The sequence below is a fragment of the Pseudonaja textilis genome, chromosome Z (assembly GCF_049901715.1).
Source record: "Pseudonaja textilis isolate UNSWEBS1 chromosome Z, rPseTex1.2, whole genome shotgun sequence".
Taxonomy (NCBI): Eukaryota; Metazoa; Chordata; class Lepidosauria; order Squamata; family Elapidae; genus Pseudonaja; species Pseudonaja textilis.
The window spans coordinates 21,139,678-21,161,663 of record NC_142008.1 but is presented as its reverse complement, the minus strand read 5'-3'; the positions used below and the strand labels follow the sequence as shown (position 1 = coordinate 21,161,663).

At 37.1% G+C, this 21,986-nt stretch overlaps 1 protein-coding gene across 6 annotated transcripts in view; it reads left to right on the top strand.

Annotated features, from left to right (window-relative positions):
- CDK14 (cyclin dependent kinase 14) overlaps positions 1-21,986 on the top strand; it is a 249,999-nt gene that overhangs the window by 69,270 nt on the left and 158,743 nt on the right. For all 6 annotated transcript variants that reach the window (XR_015740368.1, XM_026716071.2, XM_087917907.1 and 3 more), the window contains 3 exons: positions 78-323; positions 14,879-14,973; positions 17,150-17,229. Coding sequence is in view for 5 of the 6 variants with exons in the window: in XM_026716071.2 (XP_026571856.1) it covers positions 78-323; positions 14,879-14,973; positions 17,150-17,229 (421 nt within the window). In the remaining variant the exon portion in view is untranslated. The remainder of the gene's footprint in view (positions 1-77; positions 324-14,878; positions 14,974-17,149; positions 17,230-21,986) is intronic.

Sequence of the window (21,986 nt, the reverse complement as noted above, 5' to 3'; positions counted from 1 at the left end):
GTATATTTTCTTTTCCTGCCATAAAAACATTTTAGCTAATTAAATAAACATTAAAAACATTTTGTCTCTTTTCTTAGATATGCGTCACAAAGATGTCCACACGGAATTGCCAAGGAATGGATTCTGTGATTAAACCTTTGGACACAATTCCAGAAGACAAAAAAGTCAGAGTTCAGAGGACACAAAGCACTTTTGACCCATTTGAGAAGCCAAATAATCAAGTAAAAAGAGTTCATTCAGAGAACAACGCCTGCATTAATTTCAAATCTTCATCAGCTGAGAAGGAATCTCCGAAAGTCAGACGGCATTCCAGTCCTAGTTCTGTGAGTCCAGACATGCTGTATTTATCTTTTTTTAAATTCTTCAAACAAATTTTAGATATTTTAGGTATTTTAATAGCAGTGTTGCTTAATACAAATGATCCTTTGAAAATATGGCTATTTTTAAAAGTCAGTGTTTTCTCAAGTAAATACCGGTATTTAAAAAAATAGTTAAATTTTTTAAAACTAATAGTTCAAGGTCAATGAAAACTCTAATACAGGAGTTTTAAGTGTAGCTTATATTAATTAAATAAAGCGATAAAAGTAGAATGGTGATTAATCTATGAGCCATATGAGAATATAGATTTAGTTTTGATAAGCCATGAATATTTCTTTTGATAAATTCTACTTTGAAAATTGGTGTAAAACTTTCGATTAGAAAGTTTGGATAGAAGAACGGCTCATAACTTTAAACCAGTTGTTATGTAATGACAGTTTTACGAATTTTCCTTCCTTGCCAAATCATAACAGAGGTGCTATCTTCACAACTAAAGCATGTTAGTGCAGTGGTTAAGGCACCAACCTCGAAACTAGGAGACCAAGAATTGTACTCCTTCCTTAGGCACAATACCTAAGACAGCCTTTGGGCCAGTTATATCTTCTCAGCCCTCAGGGAAGAAGACAATGGCACTTCCAAAATTTTATCAAAAAAAGTCCAGAGCTGCTCAGGTGTCAATATAGTATAGAAATTTGATATATAAAGCAACTCATCCAGGAAGTAATCAGGAGTTATTACTGACTAAAGCTGCTTGCAATTTTTTAATATTTTACAAAATATTTTGTATTTCTTATATTATAATAGTGCATTAGTAAACAAGTACTATTAATAAGCATAAGATAGTTTTTTTTAATTTCTCCTTTTCTTTCTTAGTTTGAATTTTAATATAGGCTGCTTTTTATGTTTTCATTTCAGCTTTAAATATTTTTTAAAATACTGTAGCTTAAAGTTAAGTAACTTCAAAAACACAGACAGTCCTCAACTATAACTATAATGTACACTTCTCATCACAATCATAAGTTGTGATGGTTGTAAATCAGGTCACAACCCAATGACCTTTTTTGCAGCTGACATTAGGTGAACTAATGATTTGCTATGAGCAAATCAGTTTCACCAAAAATCAGAAATAAATGTCAGCTTTTGGCAAACACTGTCAGATGATTATGAGGTGGGGGAGGAGAATTTCAGAAACTGGTCATGAGTCCCCCAGAAAAGTAACTTTGAACAGGCACTAAACGAAGGGATACCTTTTTTACTTTTATATGAAAGTAAAAAACTTGTAATGGGAATTAACCAATATGTTATGAACGTTACATCAACCTGTACTCATCAGGTTACGTCTAAATAGGCAATGACTTAATTTGAGACTATGGAAGGAGGGCATTATTTTGAGGAAAATGGAAATGATGTATTTGAAAATACTTTTTGCTTATTTGGGTAATTGTCTTGTTATATCAAAGGATCTTCTCATATGGAGAAACTTTGAATAGATTTGCATAACTTGTGCAAAAATAGCAAAACAGATAGCGCTGAATACTAAGGTAATACTAAAGTTGTGTGTTCGCTAGATGCAAATTTAGATAACAGAGTTGAAGGGACCTTGGAGGTCTTCTAGCCCAACCCCCTGCTCAAGCTGGAGACCTTATATCATTCCAGACAAATGGCTGTCCAGTCTTTTCTTAAAAGCCTCCGGTGATGGAGCACTCAAAACTTCTGAAGGCAAGCCATTCCATTGTCAATTGCTCTTACTATTAAAAAAAATTGCCTTAGTTCTAGCTTGCTTATCTCCTTGCTTAGTTTCTATGCATTCTTTCTTGTCTTGCCTTTTGTTATTGGGGTTTTATCCAATAGATCAGACTGTCATTTTAAGGGAGAGACCCTGAGTTGGAAGCTCAACCACTGTTAATCCTCTGCTACAAAGAACTGAGGTTCCAGGAGATGAAGACAAGGCCATTAGAGTGCCTGATGCTCTCTCCTGATGTGGCTTGTCCTGAACAACTCCCGAAACAATATCTCCTGGGAAAGATTGCCCCCTTTCCCTCCAGCCGGGTTAGCATCCATTAAACCCCAGGCCTTCTGGATCTGGTGCTCAAAAGGAAAAAAAGGCAGCTCTGTTCTACGCCAGACTCTGCTTCTCAAGAGCACTGCTGGCCACACTTCCTTCCTTCCCAGCCATGTACATGGATCCTCCTTCTCAGAACGGTCCTAGCCAGGATTTTTAGATTTCTGGATATTTTGTAACAATTCAGCTTTCTTAGAAATTTGTACTCTACTTTCAAATGAGTAGCAAATGAGTAACAGTGGGGTTTACTTGTGATTAGCTGTTAGCGAATGCTTCTTCTCCAGTACATTGGGGAAAGCCATTTGAGAAGTCCTGGCTTATGCTATTTCATCACTGATTGTTAGATGATGATCTTTTAATTCACAAATGTGGTCAATACTATCATTCACGTGGAATTGCTGTCTTTTTAAACGGACCATTTAAAAGCGGTCTTCATTCCTTGTTCCTAGGTTTGTTACTGTAACATGCAGAATTTTATGATTTGGATCAGCTCTAAGCATAGTTAAGTCTGGATTTGGGGCAACAGTAATTAACTTTACTTATGTTTACTGTTGTCAGAAAAAAATTGATTGGATATTGGTTTCTACAAAGCAATTAAAAACCACATTCTTTTCATTTACAACATGTCTTCAGTGATGTATCAAATGTGTGCAATAGTAGGTAATTTCACAGATTAAACTAAGAATAGCCTCCCTGGCTTTAATGATTTTGTTCTTGCTGTGCAGGGTACATGGTTTGTAATTACCTTTATTGCTTGATTGAATACTCTTATGGATGTGTACATTTGCCAAAAAAAATTAGTTGGAAGCCTTATTTACTAGCTTTATAAATGAGCTGTTTTTCTTAGATTTAGGTATCTTGGTTCTTTCAAATTTCAGTTTGGGTATTAGGATGGAAACAAAATTAGTCTGATATAAAAATATGTAAGGCAAAATAGCTCTGAGATAAATGAAGCATGCCACTCTTGGATCCAAAGAGGATAAATTTTCTCTGAACCTCCTGAAATACACCACATAAATGAAAGACACAGAGTACATCATTATTTTCCTGTCTTTCATCAGGAAATAACCTTTTATGAAGCTCTTATTTCGTCAAATTAGAATTTCCTATACTCTTAACTCCTCCTCATTAAACAACCCCTTGCTAGCAATACGTTTTTTTCTTCTGAGCTAATAGCACATTTTCTAAAGTGAGTGGGACATAGTTTTTACCTCAAAATATTGCTTCAAAGGCCCACTTCTCCATTGAGCTGCTCCGAGCATCCAGAGAGTAGGTGGTGCTTAGTCTCTGCTTGGATAGGCTGGGCTTAACTGTTAGGACGCTGTTGCTCATCCCTGGCTCCTCCCTAGCGTCCCCCAATTTTAGCTCAGCCTTTGGTATGATAGGCAGCTTTTCCTTGGCCGGAGCAGGATTTAAATGTTTGAATCAGTGGTGGGATTCAATTTTTTTTACTACCGGTTCTATGGGCATGGCTTGGTGGGGGTGGCTTGGTGGGCATAGCAGGGGAAGGATACTGTAAAATCTCCATTCCCTCGCCACTCATGCGGGAAGGTTACTGCAAAATTTCCATTCCCATCCCACCACACTAACCTGCTTTCCAGCTCTATTCTCCTGTGCAGGGCAACAAAGGAAGACCCAGCCAATCAGTTGGGACTCGGGAGGCAGAAAATAGATGGGGGTGGGGCCAGTCAGAGGTTGTATTTGCCGGTTCTCAGAACTACTCAAAATTTCTGCTACCGGTACTCCAGAACTGGTCAGAACCTGCTGAATACCACCTCTGGTTTGAATTAGTTTGATCAGAACGGATTTCCAAATTTAGGTTTCTATTTACTAAGTTCCAACTCCCAACTTGTAAGGAAGCAGTCGGAATGACAGAAAGCCGCTTTAGTAGCCTCAGAGGTTTTGGGATTTTCCTGGTCATGGCAGTTGCTTCTCTAGGAGAGAACTCTGTTTTACATTTCTTTGCCAAACGCCTTTACCGTGCCATTGTGATCTGACCTGCAAACCGTTTTTAAGGAAGCGTGCTTATTTGTCTCTAATTCATTTTGCCAGTGGTGATTTCCTCCCCTCGGAGAACACAGGGAGTGGGGTCTTCGGAGCCTCTGTTATCCCCTCCTCGCTGCTCAATCACACAGTAGCTTTTTTATCAGACAGGCTGAGCGGCAGAGGCTGCTGCTGTGTTCGCACCTAAAAAAATAAGACCATTTTGGCATGCTTTTTAACGGACACTGCCATTTTTCCACGTTGCATGGTGGGACCATTCACTGGTTCGCCAATATCCTGTGAGAGGCTTTAATCACCCCTTAGCACATTGTGCAGTTATACAGGGAAATAAGGACATTTAACTCCCTTTACTCCGGTTTCGGGGAGATAAAAAGCTTTGTTGTTGTTGGCTGCCCTCACAGGAGATATATATGGCTGCCCTCACAGGAGATATATGTTAGCCTGCTCATAAAGCTGCGGAGGGCCTATGGTTTCTCAGTTGTCCTTACATAGAGCGTTCTCAAAGAATTGGATTAAATGTAAATTAGTTTTTCATTCATCTAGAATATTGAGTCGGTTCAACAGGAGGAATTATAATATTCAGTAACAACATAGTGTAATCCTCTCAAATTTTATAAACAAATTTAATTCAAATCAATTAAAACAAAAGGGGGAGAGAGATTATTTATAGGGTTCCTGCCCCTGTGATGGTGTGGGATCCTGGACGTGCCAACTGTCCATATCTATATAACAATACACACATACACACACACACACACACACACACACACGCAGGTCTTGGCATGTTCGGGTCTTTTCCCGTGTAAGAGTGAGAGCATCTTGGCGATGTTTCGACAAGGTTCCACTCGCCATCTTCAGGCTGGTGCTTTCGGCTTCGTGCTTGTGTGAGCAAAGCATGATCGGAGCTGCCGTCTCCCTATATATACTGGTGGGGAGGTTGGCTGTGTTGTCATTTCTTGATTGGTTGATGGAGTTGATGTTTACAGATTGGCTGGCTTTTTCGTAAGAACATGTGTGGCTGAGGTATTGGCTGTGTGTATTCTTAAGGAAATGAAAGAAGTACAATGGCAAGCAGAGATGGCGCTAAGGCACGGACCCTTGATAAGTCCCCAAAAGCTAAGGGTTCTTCAAAGGCAGCAGAGAAAGATGCTACCAAAAGGCGCTGGAAAGGCAAATTGATAAACGCACTAGAGAGGCTGAACGGTCTTCCCAGCCTCCCCCTCCAATGCCACTGCCTCAGCCTCAACCCACCCCAGTAGCATTAGATCTGTCCATGCCTTCTAGGCCTACTAATTTTGTCCAGGCCTCATCAGGAGTTCAGGCTTCACGTCAAGCCCCCGAGGTGACTTTCACCCCGACAGTAGCAGGCCTACACCAGGAAGAGTTGCTGCCAGACGAGATTCCAGAAACAATGAAAGCATGGATGGAGCTGGCAATTCGTAGGAGGATCGCAGCGGGGGTGCAACAATCTATGATGGCCAGGCAGGGACCAGTTTTGGAATGCGACTCACAATCAGTAAGATCTCCATGTAGAACTGACCTGCATTATCTTCAGGTACCTCCTCAAGGGGAGCTTTCTGTGATTTCCAGGACACATTCTCATGAATTCCAGGAGGAGGGAGAAGGAGAGCATCAAATGGATCAATTAAAGGCAGTCTCAGGTCACGATAGTGAAGCCTCCCCAGAGGCGGGGCCCCTAGAAAGAGGCATGTCTGATGATGAGGACATCAAAGCTGACCAACCTACTTTTACGGGACTGTTTTGCCCCCAACTGTTCAGATCCCTCCTCTTTAAGGCAAAAATCACAGCTCTCTTTGAAAAGTCTGCTTCTATTTCATAACAAGAATCTCTAGAAGAATTGGATGATCTGATTTTCTCACAGCCCATTAATGAGGTTGAGGTTATTTCGGTTCCACAAATGTTTTCAGATCTGATCCAGAAACAGTGGACCTCAGCAGCAGTGTATCCAGCCCCTACAAGTTTCGATAAAAAAATTATTCAATTTAGCTTCGGAATTCTCTGATTCCCTGAGTACCCCGGAAGTAGATGAGCCAGTAGTATTGGCATCCTCCTCCGCTATTCCCACCGAGGCGGAGGAAGCCTTTAAATCAGAGGAGAAGAAAGCTGAGATCGCTCTCAGAAAGGCACATCAATCTGATGTGTGGACCATAAGAGCAGCAACTGCCACGTCCTTCTTCACTAGGACATCCCTCAGATGGCTCTGCCACCTAAGGGACACCATACCAAATTCTAATATTAGAGCGCATCAAATAGATTGCAGCTGCAGAGTTTTCGGCAGATGCTACTTTTCATTCAGTCAAATTTTTAGCTCGGGCCATGGCATCGCAGGTTACAGCCTGCCGTTTGTTTTGGCTGAGACATTGACAAGTCGATTCCAAACATAAATGGAAGCTAGCTTCCTCCCCAATTTCGGATGACAAATTATTTGGCACTGCCCTGGATCTGCTTTTAATTGAGACTAGAAGCAAGAAAAAAATTCTCCTCTCCCTCCTTCGGTGCTCAGACAGCAGTAGCTATCAACCCTTTCGGAGAGGCTCCTTTTGTCTCTATTATCAAGATCCATTCTCCCCTAGATTCCAAAGGGTATTAGGATATAGGGGCACCCAGCAGTCCGATAGATCGGAATTCTCCGACAAACCTTATGGGGGGGACAGGGGAAGAGACCTTTTTGGGGGACAGGAAACAGAGGTTTCCATCGTCCACGATAAATCTAGGGATCCTGCTCCCATTAGAGGATGATTGAGACTCTTTGCAGACCGTTGGGAATCTTCCACATCAAATTCCTAGGTGCGCGACACCATCAGTTTTGGCCTGGCTCCACTCCTAGTTCCACTCAACACCCCCGAACTTTTTTATAAAATACCCTATTTCCAGGAATCCCATTAAACGGAACCTGATGGAGACAGGGATCAATCACTTACTGGAAATCAAAGCCATCCAACCGGTATCCCAGGATCAACAGGGACAAGGGTTCTATTCACTACTTTTTGTAATCCCTAAGAGTTCAGGGGGGATGGAGGGCAATCCTAGATTTAAAACGACTTAACTGCACTCTAGTCTATCGCAAATTTAAAATGAGTATGTTACAATCCATTCTGCTTAGCATAAGAAAGGGTGACTTTTTAACTTCCATCGATTTAACGAAGGCCTACTTACACATACCGATCAGACCTTTACACACCAAATTTCTCAGGTTCTGCTATAACAACCAGCATTTTGAATACGTTACTCTGCCCTTTGGGTTGTCATCTGCCCCCAGGACTTTTACAAAGGTTCTGGCAGCCCTGGCCACTCACTTTAGGATCGCTCCTGTGACACTCCAGTGCTACCCGGATGACATCTTGATATTATCTTCCTTATCCAAGCAGGCAGAATTGGATACTCAAATTACATTGCAAACCTGCAACATCACAGTTTCTCCATTAATTGGGCAAGGAGTCATTTGTCTCCCTCCACACACCTAGTTCACCTGGGTTCGATAATTGACACAATTGAAGGAAGGGTGTTTCTATCCCCCAAGAGATAGGAGAGCATTAAGAATTTAGCTCAATTTATCAGATCCTTCAAACGGGTTCCTCTAGCCAATCTGTCTAAATTACTGGGGAAAATGATTTCCTGTATTTCCATTATTCCCTGGGCCCGGTTCCATACTAGATCACTTCAATGGTACCTGCTTCTGTTTCAAAGAGCGGGATGAAGCAACTCTAAGACCCGAGTATTGGTTCCAATGAAAGTCCTGCTTTTGCTGCACTGGTGGACTGTTCCAGCCATCAACAGGGGTTATCCACTGCAAGAGCCCCACAGACTCACCATCATTACAGATGCCAGTCTGTTTGGATGGGGAGCACATTTCCAGGCTCTCTCAACTCAAGGGCATTGGTCAGCAGCAGAGCAGTCGAACAGCATAAATTGGTTAGAGCTCAGGTCAGCCCACCTGGCCCTTCGCAGTTTCCTTCCGCACATTCGAAGGAAACACATTCTCATTTTTACAGACAACGTTACTACAAAAGCACACATCAACAGACAAGGGGGTACCCACTCGAAACAAATCATGTGGGAAACAGGGAAACTGTGCCTTTGGGCGGAAAGGAACTTGGGTTCCATCAGAGCGGAACGTATCTCAGGTCTGCCAAACAGGCAGACTGGTTAAGCAGGGCCACAGTCGACCAGTCAGAGTGGCGCCTACACCTGGAACTGTTTCAAGCAGCAGTGCAGAGATTCGGACTACCAGTTATAGATCTATTCGCTTCTCCCCTGAATGCGCAGCTCCCGAGATTCATTTCGAGATACCCTTCCCACGGAGTGGAGAATGTCAATGCCCTCTATTGCCAGTGGCCTCAGGGATTCCTATATGCCTTCCCCCCTCTCCTGTTGATACCCAAAGTGGTTCAAAAGATGCTGGAAGAGAAAGCAGAACTGATCTTGGTGGCACCATTCTGGCCCAGGAGACTATGGTTCACAGATCTGAGGGGTCTGTCCACAGAAGACCTGTGGAAAATTCCACTGCACAGAATTCTACTCACTCAGGGACCGATCCACCACCCGGACCCTCAATGGCTACACCTAGCCATTTGGAGGTTGAGCGGCGACATCTAAGGAAGGAGAACCTCTCAACTAGGGTGATCAACACCATTCAAGCAGCTCAGCCCCTATAACACATTTTCTATAAATGGTGTTCAAAATCCAAAGTAGGCCCTTTTGCTCCATCAGTGGCACAAGTTTTAGAGTTTCTTCAGGACGGACTTGACAGGGGTCTCTCACCAAACACCTTAAGATGACAGGTTGCGGCTATTGCATTGGTGGTGACCTGGCAAGGTATAACATCCATCTCCCACCACCCTCAGATAAAGAGCTTTCTCCAGGGAGCCAGCACTAGCGGCCAGAAAGGACCTCTGTATTTTTCATACAGACAGGATTGTTCTTTGACCAGATCCCACTTTCATGCCAAAGGTCAACTCAGCCTTCCACAGGGCACAAGAACTGGTTCTCCCAAACTTTGGCCCCAGGCCTTCACAAGAACTAGAATATCAATGACACTAGCTGGATGTCCGCAGAGCTCTTCGTAAATACTTACATCGAACGGCTCCCTTCAGGAAGACTGAAGCCCTTTTTTCTATCTTTTCAGCCAGCCACTCAGGGGCATAAGGTCTCACCTTCAACTATAGGCAGATGGTTGAAAGCCACAATAGCCAAAGCGTACGAGACTCAATTATTACCTGTGCCTAGAGGCATCATGGTGCATTCGACAAGAAGCGCAGCAACCTCAGTGGCCTGGGCCACTCAAGCCCCTATAGCAGAAATATGTAGAGCAGTGACATGGGTTTCTCCATCGCCCTTTACTAGACATTACAAAATTGATATCTTTGTATCCTCTGAAGCCTCCTTTGGCAGGAGGGTGTTACAACGAGTCCAGTCAGACAGTGGGGGAGCTCCAGCCCATATAGAGACCCTCCCATAGGACAAGCCAAGCTTTGGTATGTCTCACTCTCTGTATGCTTGGAGCAGCTCAATGGAGAAAGGGCGTTGGTACTTACCTGATATGCCCGTTCTCTGTGAGCTGCAACGAGCATCCAGCCCCACCCAGAATCCATCTGGTGGGATCCTGTTCTGGCCAACAACTAATCTGACAGAATACAGAAACCAATGAATGACTAAATCACAGAAGAGGGTGGGGATCGCATCACCTTGTTTTCGCCAAAACTGGGGGATGCTAGGGAGGAGCAACAGCGTCCTAACAGTTAAGCCCAGCCTATTCGAGCAGAGACTAAGCACCTCCCACTCTCTGGATGCTCGTTGCAGCTCACAGAGAATGGGCGTATCAGGTAAGTACCAACACCCCTTTTCAATGATGCTGTTACACTGTATCCTCTTGGTGAAATAAATAAATCTTGTATTACCTCATACCAAAACAAAATGGACTGATCTTTCGTTTCTCCTCCCCCTCTTTTAAACATTTAAAATGTTGTCAGTAAAAGAATAATGTAATGTTAAAATTGGGATACAAGTGGTCTAAATTATTGAAAAAAGCAAAGAACTGTTTAGAATTCTCATGTTGTGAATTTTCTTGTATATTTTGAGGATTCCCCTTCTCCCAATGAAAAGGATTCTTGAATATCTTCTTTTCTGAGCATATTCATCTATACTTGTCTCTGAAACATTAGCTAAATCTTTTGGTTGCCAACTTGAAAAAAAGTTACGAATCTCTGAGTTATCAACTGAAGTCCTAAATACTAATTATGCTTCCTGGCGAAAATGGCTGACTGAAGATAGTTCTAAAGACAAGTGGAGCTGACAATTTGCAGCCTTGTACAAGGGAGCTAAAGCAGATTGCCTCTGTTTTCACTGAATTAAAGAGAATTACTGGAGATTGTTCAAGTTTTTTCTTTACCTGACAAAGAGATTGCAAGACAGCAATTTTGGACTACGGGAAGAAACCAGGAAGACTTCACCATTTTGCTCTAACTGCATATTGTAGTCCTTTGTGGCCTGTAAATTGTGCATTTTTCTTACTAACTATTTTTGGAAATTGCATATTAATGGATTTAAGAAAGTTAAAGAATGACAAGACTGGAAACCCTGAGTGAATGTTTTTAATCTTCAGTATAAGAATATGATGTTTTACCTTTTACAATTTCTAAGAACTTTAAATAAACAGCAACAAGTAAGAAAAGGTTTTGGCTACCAAACATTCTAGGAGTTAAAAAATTGAGTTTTGGATTTTGATTATTAAGATTTTGAAACTACTTTTCAATAAAATAAAGGTAAACTTGTGGGAAACAAAATTGGTGTTGGTGTTTTAAGTCATCTTTGAATAATTGTATTGATATCTGCTTCACGAAATGGAAATTTGTTGTTTCAGCTAGAGAACAGTCTGTTACCAAATGAAGATATCAGAACAAGATACCCAGGAAAATTTACATAAGGAGAATATAAACATTTTGAATAAAAATCTGTTGCTAGTACATTGAATGATATTTTAAAAATCAAAGAATAAAAATGAGAATCCCAGAGAATAATTGGAATTATTTCTTTTTATTGGATTTACAAAAGAGACTGTTTAAGATGCTAATTATTAACTCTAATAAGGTTTTTAACCATCTAAATGGATTACAGAGAAATATAGTTTTATTGAGAAGGAAAAAAGATTGTAACATTAGTCATTCGATCAGGAATGGTATACATTATTATTTTGTATGATTTTTTTTGGATTTTTTGAAATCTTACTAGATTTGCCTAAAAAGATATATTATGAAAAACATTTCCCCATATAATTAATGTATGTGGTTCTAATTCTATAGTTTAATTATTTGGTTTTATATTTGTTTTTCTTTAGTTAGGAAGATTAAACAAATTATTTCTTTTTGCTGTAACTTAGGGAGATGTCTCTATTAGGATATATTATTTTATTTTATACTGCTGAAACGTGGTGCCTATAGAGTGGAGACATGGAATGTGTATGCCTTGATATGGTGAAGTCCCTGTGTCTATCATGTTCTGAGGTGGACATTGGGTAGTTCCATGTATGTTGTCAAGATATGTTGATCATCCCATTCAGTCCAGCTAAAGCAAAACAGAAACATATATTGGGCAACAGTGATATAGAAAGGTGCTTGACGTGGGTGATCATTTCAGTAACAACAGGAAAGGCATCTTGTTATAGGAGTGGACAGTGGTAAACCATTCCTGTATTTTACAAAACAAACAAACCCCTTCACTGATAGACACAGAAAACCAACTGATTACGATAGGAGGCTGAATGACACAACATGTTGCTAAGGAAGAGCCTTTGGTCTTTCACGTTACATATATTGTTTATGGCATTACTAGATTAAAACTTTTAGGACATCTAGTTGTTTATATTGCAATAAAGGAAAAGATAATCTGAAGCAAAGGTTATTAATAGCATGAACATAGGAAAGATCCACATAGTGAAAAATGAAAAAAATCAACTCCATAAGGTTTCTTAGATATCAACAAATTGAATGGATTCGAATAGCAATTAAATTCTATTATCATTATGTGCTCTCAAGTAAGAATCAATTTAGTGACTACATAAATAGATTTTCTCCATGTCCATTTATCTCCAACTTCAATCCTTTAGATTTATTAACTGTGTATCCATGTCTATTATAATTAATTCCATTCACTTTGTTGCCAGGATCTTCCTCTTCCCTTTGCTTCTGCATCTCCTATCACTGTAGGCAACAGTCTAGGTCGGGGTCCATAACCCCTAGCCTGTGTACCAGCACCAGTCGATGGCATGCTAGCAAGCAGGCTACAGAAACAAGTGAAGCCCTATTCACGGGATACAGACAGCACACAAAACCACATCTTCTCAGGACCCCAGAAAATCTTTCTCCACAGAATCAGTCCCTGGTGCCCAAAAAGTTGGGGGCCATTAGTCTAGGAGATAGGTGTTTGTATTATGTTTCCCAAATATGATCATTTAAATCTGGTCATTTGTGTCTGGAGTGGGTTGAATTAATAATCCCTTTGGGGTTCTTTCTTGTTACCCATGATATTCTAATGAATTATTTCCAACACCTAAGCCTCTATATAGTAGTGCTCAACTTATGATCACAACTGAGCACAAAATTTATGTTGCTAAGTGAAACTTTTAAGTGCTGCATTTTATGTCTTTTCTTGCCACAGTTGTTAAGTGAATCATTGCAGTTGCTAAGTTAGTAATATGGTTTGTTAAGTGAACCTTAACCTTCCCCATTAACTTTGTCAGAAGGTTACAAAAGCTAACACATGATCCCAGGACACTGCAATCGTCATAAACATAAACCAGTTAACAAGCAACTGGATTTTGATTATTATGACCATTGGAATGCTGCAAAGGTCATATGTGTGAAAAATGATCATAAGTCAGTTTTTTCTTCTGCTGTTGCAATTGTGAACAGTCACTAAAGGAATTGTTGTAAGTTGAAGATTACCTGTATCTTTTTATCCCGCTTCTTAAAAATTCAGTTTCTGCTTCAGTTGACAGGAAAGTCATTACTTGTTCAATTCTTATAGGCCTAGACTTACTCTAATATCGAATGTCTTTTTTCAAGTGCTTTATATCCTATATCAATAAAATGGAGTTCTAGCATTTATTGTAGTATCTCTTTTCTCATCTGTTTTACGTTACAGAGCTGACAACAATCTTGAAAGCCCGATAGTATTTCTTTTTCTGACCCTCTTATACCAAAGAAACCAGACCTTGAATTTCTTCCTCATCCCTTCCTTTCTTTTTGGACTGAATTCATGTTTTCTTAATAATTGCTGTGTACGTTTTTCATAATATATCTGTATTTCTGTACAAGGAGATACAGTCCCACTTGTTGCTTTGGGTTAAGGATTACAACTTTGTTCTGATACTGGACCCAGAAGAATTGGCAATTTGGTCCACAGTCAAGGATATCTATAGGCATTTTTAATAACAAGGGACATATTATAATGAGAAACATTATCAAGGATATTTAATATTTGCAAATTGTTAAAGTTTATTAAATTTTGTATGTATAATTAATTTTATTTCATATTTAAGGTTCAGTTGCAATTTAAATAACCTATTATCTAAGAAAGTCCACCTATTTCTTTATTCCTCCAAACTATCTTGGAAAAAAATAATTAGAAGGAAATAAATTTGCAATTAATACAGAATTGTGAATTTTTTATCTAGCACATGATTTGTATCATTAGCAAATTATAATACGATGAAATAGGCCATTAAGTTTTGTGGAACTTAAACACACAATCCTCAATCTGTGCCTTGTAAACATTTCTTGTTTAGTTAAACATTTACGAGAAATTAGTAACAAAATCAAGAGCTTATTTAGCTGTTAATCTTAAAATAATCAGTATTTAATTTAAGATTAACAATACAGATGTTTAGAAGTTCAGTTCATCATACCATAGGTATTAAAGTCTTCACTTTTTTGTTACACATTGCATACATATTTTGACTTGGAATGAATGCTTAATGATAAATGATAATTAAGGAGGAGCTATAGAGGATGTAATATTTGAGTTATCTTTCAGTGCATTTGATGAACTATAGGCAAGCATATTAAATAAGGAAATATGCTTAATTTTACACTTATGTATAGGTATAGTGAATATAAAATGAACATAATTGATTTTGTACAGTAAAAAGTTAATTCAATTACTTTCCTTATAGCGACTCCTTAATGTTTTGGGTTTCCTGACTATAAGATACTTATTTTGATAGCATTTTGGCTAATATGCAACAGATTTTGTTGTTCTGTGAATTAAGTCTTTTAGAGTTCAGTTGATACAGGGTTACTGATCAAATCACATGCCATCCGATGTGTTGAATGATCAAGCATTAAATATCTCTGGTATAATCTTATTAGATTCAGTAATAATATTTGGCCTTCATGGTTGGTTAGATACTTGTTCGAGGTTACAGTTATGAATGCATAAACATTGATATACTTTTCCTTCTCTTTTTATGTCTTTCAGCCAACCAGTCCCAAATTTGGAAAAGCCGATTCTTATGAAAAACTGGAAAAACTGGGTGAAGGTTCATATGCTACAGTGTACAAAGGGAAAAGCAAGTAAGTATATTTATAACATTTGCATGTTTTAAGGTTTTGTCAATTTAAAAAAATAATTTTAATGTAGAGATTAAAGTAATTTTTTAAATAAAAATATAAATAATTTTATGACTCTGAGGCAGCACAGTATTAAAGTAAAACGTCATATTGAAAATTGGGTATGCTGAATGGGATTAAATCTTAAATGCCTCCGAAGTCTCCTCTTTTGTCTTCTTTGGCCCTGTATGTATATATCCTTATGCTTTTGTAGTCAGTAGATTTCAAAACCCTTAATCTGAAATTGATTTCCTTTGAAAATGTTTCTTGTGGTACAGAGTCTATTATGTTTTGCTAAATTTTATTTTTCTATCTGCAGAACATGTTCATTTAACTAATTAAGCAAATCGATTTGGTTGACAATTCAAAGTGTCAGATCATCACTTAATGGACAAAAATGGTTTGCTTCAATCAAATCCACTATTGTGTATGTTTCTAAGCTTAGAGCAACATATCAAAATTATATTTATATTACATATACATATACATATACATACATACATACATACATACATATATATATATAAAAAAAAAATATTCAGCTTCGTTTGGGTGTTTTCCCACGTCATTGTAGTTGTGCTTTTAAAGTTGTGGCAACGTTTGGCAGAATCTCATCTGCCATCATCAGGCCTCTGTATAGTGAACACTATACAGAGGCCTGATGATGGCAGATGAGATTCTGTTAACTGTCATGCCACAACTTTAAAAGCAGTTGTGCTTTTAAAGTTGTGGCAACGTTTTGGCAGAATCTCATATATATTTTCTGAGGTTCTCGCGGGTAGTTTAGTATGTGATCTTTGGTTGTTCGGGTTTCTCCGCGTAAGATTTTGAATCTTACGGGAGAAAACTCCTAACAACCAAAGATCCATATATATATATATATATATACACACACACACACACGCGCACTCCAAAAATACATAATTTATAATTTAAGATTATAATTTTACTTGGATGTGCCTTTCATTGTATGCTATTCCTGCTTCTTCTTATACCCAGCACTATTTATTGAACTGTCTCTGAGGCCTCTCTATGCGATCTGTACCTTGGGTCCTGCTGGTATGGTTAAACCCCTACTTCTATAGATCTGGTGCTTAGTGCTTATTCTTGGCCTCCTATCATCATTACCTCAGTGTTCTTGGCCTCCTATCATCATTGCCTCTTTCAGTCTAGCCCTTTCCAGCCATTGATACTACTTCCCAATATCTGATACCTCAGCTATCTATTGATGGTACATAAATCCCATCTTGCCATGCTACTGCCTCTTCTTGATCTTCCCATGTCTGTTGCTTCTCCCGACATTCTGTCAGCAACTCAATTTTGGGTACTGTTTTACTGATGTATTTCTGGATATTCTGGGTTTATCCATGACTTTTAAACACATAAGATCCCAATTTTCTGCTTCTGGCTGTTATATAGACAGGAAATAACAGCATAGCCACAAAGCATAGACATATGCCATGAAAATTATTTAAAATACAAATTATTATGAATACAAATAAAAACAATCCTTTTGGTTTTGCCTTATTTACCAATGAATAATCTAAAAGTACAAAAAGTACAAAAGGAATGTAATAGCCATACCTGGCACTTTTTGAAAACAGTTAACATTAAGTGCAAGTTACAAAAGCAAAACAGAAAAAAATCCACAATAAAATAATATGTTCTGAAACATTACCAAGCATAAAAGAAGTAAGCATGTTTATTCTGTTCCCAGGAAATGACAAAAATTATAAATAATGGATGTTGATGGATGTTGCCATTTTAAACTCAGTCAGGATGAACCATGAGCCTTAGTTTAATTGCATCAACAAAGCAACTATAATTCCTACATCTGTTTCATCTTAATTCAGTAGTTTGGAAAACAAGCATACTGAGGTCAATAAAAGCCTATGTAGACATTATTTCTATTTTGGTTGGGAATAAATGATAAATGTCTATTTAAGTTTAAATCATCAAATAAAATGTGACAGTATAATTAGAATAAATACCCAAGATTACATTTAAAAAAATGGTTTTAAAATGGTAATGTGCTGTTTTTATGGAGGATAACAAAGTCTTAATCATAAGAAGCTCTGTGTACTGCAAATAGAAAAGTCTAAAGTGCTGAGATAATTATGTTTTGGTCTTTTTATTCCAGAGTAAATGGAAAGCTAGTAGCACTGAAAGTAATAAGACTTCAGGAAGAAGAAGGTACTCCATTTACAGCTATCAGAGAAGGTATGCTTTTTATTTTGCTCTCAATTTTATCTCCCTTCTTTTTGTAATTACAGCGGATATCTTATTTGCAATATCTTGTTGACTCTGAAGAACCTTTATGCTTCTCAAATTATATGGTTACAGTCCTTGGAAAAGTTGGATTGCTACTTGAAAATCAAAACCACTCCAATATATGGAAGTTATTATAAAATAAAAAAATATGCTTTAGGTGGGGTGGATGGCTTATATAGGAAGTGGTATCAGGTATACATGATAGCATGTATGCAATTGTGGAGGTATAGAAATGCCAGTGGGAGTTCACATTAAGAATATTCTGTTCACAGAACTGCTGCTGAGAAGTAGAATCCAAATCCAGAATAATTTTAAATTGGAAGTGTTTTGAGGATGATTGTTTATTTATTAATTAAAGTCACTAAAAAGTGTACTAAACAGATCATTTAAAAAGATAATGTGAAATGTAATAAGTATTTGACTTCTTTAAAAAAATAATGTGATCAGCGTGATCCAAATTATTAAGTGATGCTACTGGACATAAGGAAAGAAAAATCTTGCATTAAAAGAGGAGCTAAGCTTTAAAATAATGTGTGAAGGAGGGTGTAAGAAGTAGTGCTTGGCTCCAACCAAGATTATTTAGCCATTTAATGTTGGCTATCTCGCTATGAATTTTATGAGCTGATGTCCAATACATTGAAGAGTATCAAACTGAGAAGAAGCTGTACTGTTTTGTTGATCCACTCTAGGTAATATGGATTAGTGTATAAAATACATATACAGACTAAAGTTATAATTCAAGAGAATTTTCAAATCTGGCTAGAATAGGTTTTCACTAAAGTAATTTATTGCTAAATAAATTGCTGCTAAAATGACCTATTGGATATTCAAAGTACTGCTACTTTCTTTTAATTAGAAGTGTATTATCTTGCAGGTATCAATTTTAAATATTACAAGCTTAGCAATTAAATAAATACTTATGGTCTGGGAAGGGTGGCAGGGAGAAGGATTTCTTATATACTCATAGAGAACACCTATTTATTTTTCAGTAGTCAGTGGTTTATAGGTATACAAAGTTATACATTGCAGTAATCTAAACAGGGATATGTTTCACATTAGACAGATCTAACATCTTCAGGAATGATTCAGTTAATTCTGTTAATTCAGTAGCCTTTCTTGCATAAAAGGAAATTGCCATAAAATCAGAATTTTCTTCCTTTCAGGAAAATATAGTGTAAATGAAAACAGAAATAAAAATTAAATAGCATTTAAAAATATTCACATATATTAGATTTAATAGGATTTCATTTTTTAATTGTATGGATTTCCTTACGGGAGCTATTCATTCTGTGTTGTACTGATCTCTACATTTAGGTAGATAATGGGTTGGTTATATGCCTTTATCTTACAGGAATGAAGAAGTATTTATATATGATAAAATAAATCCATTCATAGGACTTTCTTCTTTAATACTAATTATAATGCTATGTTATACAGTATAGGAAACTCTGTATACCTTAAATTAGTTGAAGATAAACATGATTATAATTTAATTGAAAATGATATATATCTTATATCATATCATATTTTATTATACCTTATTATCATACATCACATCACATCATATATCATATTCATAGTCCTCATATTGAATTTGGTGGTCACCAAGCAAAGGCCATGATCTTGAAGTGAACCAATGGTTCAATATGGGTGCAGTTTTGCCAAAAACTAGAAGACAAAGTCATCATAAATGTGGTTACATAATAGCAGGTCACTACCATAAAATAGAATATAATATATAGATCTATAATAGTATATATCACAGCAACCCCAAAAACTTCAATTGATTTGTGTTTCAATAAAATAATACATAAATAATACATAAATATAACATCCAATTAAACCAAAACTTGGGATTAAACCTGAAGAATAGTAAAAAGAGCATTTCTGATGCTCAGTAGAAAGAATGAAATTATATGTATTTCCTTCCATTTTTCAAACATTAGATTTTAACTGCTGAAATAGTATGACATTGGAATAAGTAACAAACTTGAATATAAGGAAAAGCATTTATTTTAATTTTAGACTATTGCATCATATGCTAGGGTGCTTGCTCAAAACTCATTGGGGAATTAAATTAAAACAGAGCCATCTGTTTATCTTTACGTTTGCTGCAAGTAAAAAAAAAACCATGTTAAATTAGCATTTACATAATAAGCTTGCTAATAAAATCCTTTGTATGAGTTCTTATTTCACATTAACCCATAACTGCTGGTTTTCAACAACACTGATGTGCTGGTTATGTTTATTTGGTTTATAACTTAATCGTATCTTCTGGTTTATTTTTACCTTACATTATTAAATTTCTGAGATGTTTAAGTGTGGTTAGGGACATGCTGTCTGTAAGAATGATATTTATACAACTAAAATTATAGCATATTGGCAATTTCAAATAGTTTAGCTAAATTTCTGTGCAGAAATAAAGTATTGATTTCTAGTGCCATTTGTAAACATATTTTATTCATCATTATTTATAATGGCTCTTTAAAAATATGCAGAATAAATTTTTAATAACATTTTGGGCTAATTAATGAAAGAATACTTAGCTTTTTAAAATTTGTAAAGGGAGAAATTATTTATTTCCTTACTAAAATGCTTTTATAGATACAGATCTATACATGCATTTCCTAATTGGCTATTTCTTTAAGACAAATGGCTTTCTTGCCTATAAATAAACGTCTCATTCTGCATATTCTTTTAGGCTCTCCATTCTCTAAATTCCTTAAATTGTTATTTATAGGAAGAATGTCTAAATAAGGGTAGTCTGGCACTAGCATTACAGAGGATTGTTATTGAGCTATTTAGATATCCATGGTTTCCAAAATTGTAAATTGCTTGATATGCAAGAATTATCTATCATGAATTGCATAGTTAGAGTTATTTATTTCTATTTTAACCCATAGGATGTTGTGTTGTTTTTCTTCATTAGTAAAAAATAGTTTTGCTTCATAATTTATTTTATATTAGTTGTTCTTATACCTAGAAAATGCATTTTATGTATTGTAAATCGATGTTCAGAGACAAAGGCTCAAGCTCATTTCAGCAAGTGGATTAAAACTATCCAATCTATTAATTAGTTGACAGACAACTCACTTAAGATTATTTAGATGTTTTTATTGTTGTCAGATTGTCTACACTTATATTCCTATCATTCTGATACCTTCGAATTAAACAGCATTACAAATAAGAGTCATTGGTAGTACATAATTAAATTAAAACTAGGAGGTTAAGAAAAAGGAAAGCTAGGTAAATCTAGTTTACCAAAACCATTCTTTCAAATCTATATCTCCTTGAAAATCATGCTTCTACCAGATCTCTACATAAATTCAAGTACTATATTTTGTTTACTTGTCTGTTTTTTAATTTCTGATTTCTGAGAATCTGAATTCGTTTCATCACAACTTTCTGGATCTTTCTCTTCTTTTACTTACATTTCATATATTTGATTACTGATTTGTTCCTTATTCATTTGCTCTGTAGGACTGAACATACATTTTTGTATCCAATCTTCATTCATTCGGTACCCATTTCATTGCTGATTCTTTCACTTCTTGTTTGACCTCGTATATTTTCTGTTAGTGTTTGGGGACAAACCCCCAAGCAGAGTGCACAGCAGCAGTCAAGCCAGGCAGCCAAATGAGAGAGAGGCTGGGCCCAAGAGTATACACACACTGGAGACAAAAACACTGTTTGTGGTTTTAAATAGTTATTTAATTCACACAGAGTTTAAGCAGTGTCATTCAGTCCATATGTCATTTATCCAATATATCCATCCAGTAACCTAGTCCATTAACTAGTCAGTACAATGTCTTTATCTGCTTGTAAATCTTCTCCTCCCGATACCTTTCTCTCGAAGACAACGCTGAGTATGCACAGGATATCAGGTCACCAAGTAAACAGTCCTTTTGTAGAAACGGTATCCAGCACAGTAGCCAACAAGCAGATGTCTCATACAGGAGTAAACAGCAGGCAGCAGATAGCAGACCAGCGACCAGTAACACCAGGAACCAGGAATCAGCAACCAGGAAGTGTTACGTCTCTCTCACTGCCTTATTACTGCTGCTTGCAACCGCACCCTTAATTATCAAATTACATTGCAGTTTTTGTGCTTAAAGCTACAAACACTTAAACCTAGGTTTATATATTTAGTCACCCAAACCAGTTGGTGTATCCATATACCCAACATTCTCCCCCTTTGGGTGATATAAATATATAATACCCTTACATTCTAAACCCATATTTTTCACAACTCTCTAGGTGCTTAATGGCACCTTGGGCTTTAGTAAAATTATCAGCTATATTGTCCTCCGACATGCAGTACTCCAGCTGTATCATTTTACTCGTTACAGATTGTCTAACATTTAGGTACCTTAAATCTGTATGCTTGCTCCTAGTTTTTACTGCAATATTTGTGGCCATTTGAATTGCTGCCTGATTATCTTCATGTACAATTATAGGATAATTTACAGTTATACCCATATCATTCAGCATTTGTTTATACATAATCAATTCAGTACATAATAGTGATAAACAGGAGAATTCTGCCTCCATAGTAGACAAACTTATATGCTGTTGTCTTATTGACTTCCAACCTATTAATGTCTTACCCAGCATTATGGCTGTTCCTGAAGTCGACTTTCTTGTGTCTCTTTCTGATGCAAAACTAGCATCTGCATAAGCACTCAGTATGAGATCACCTTTTGGTT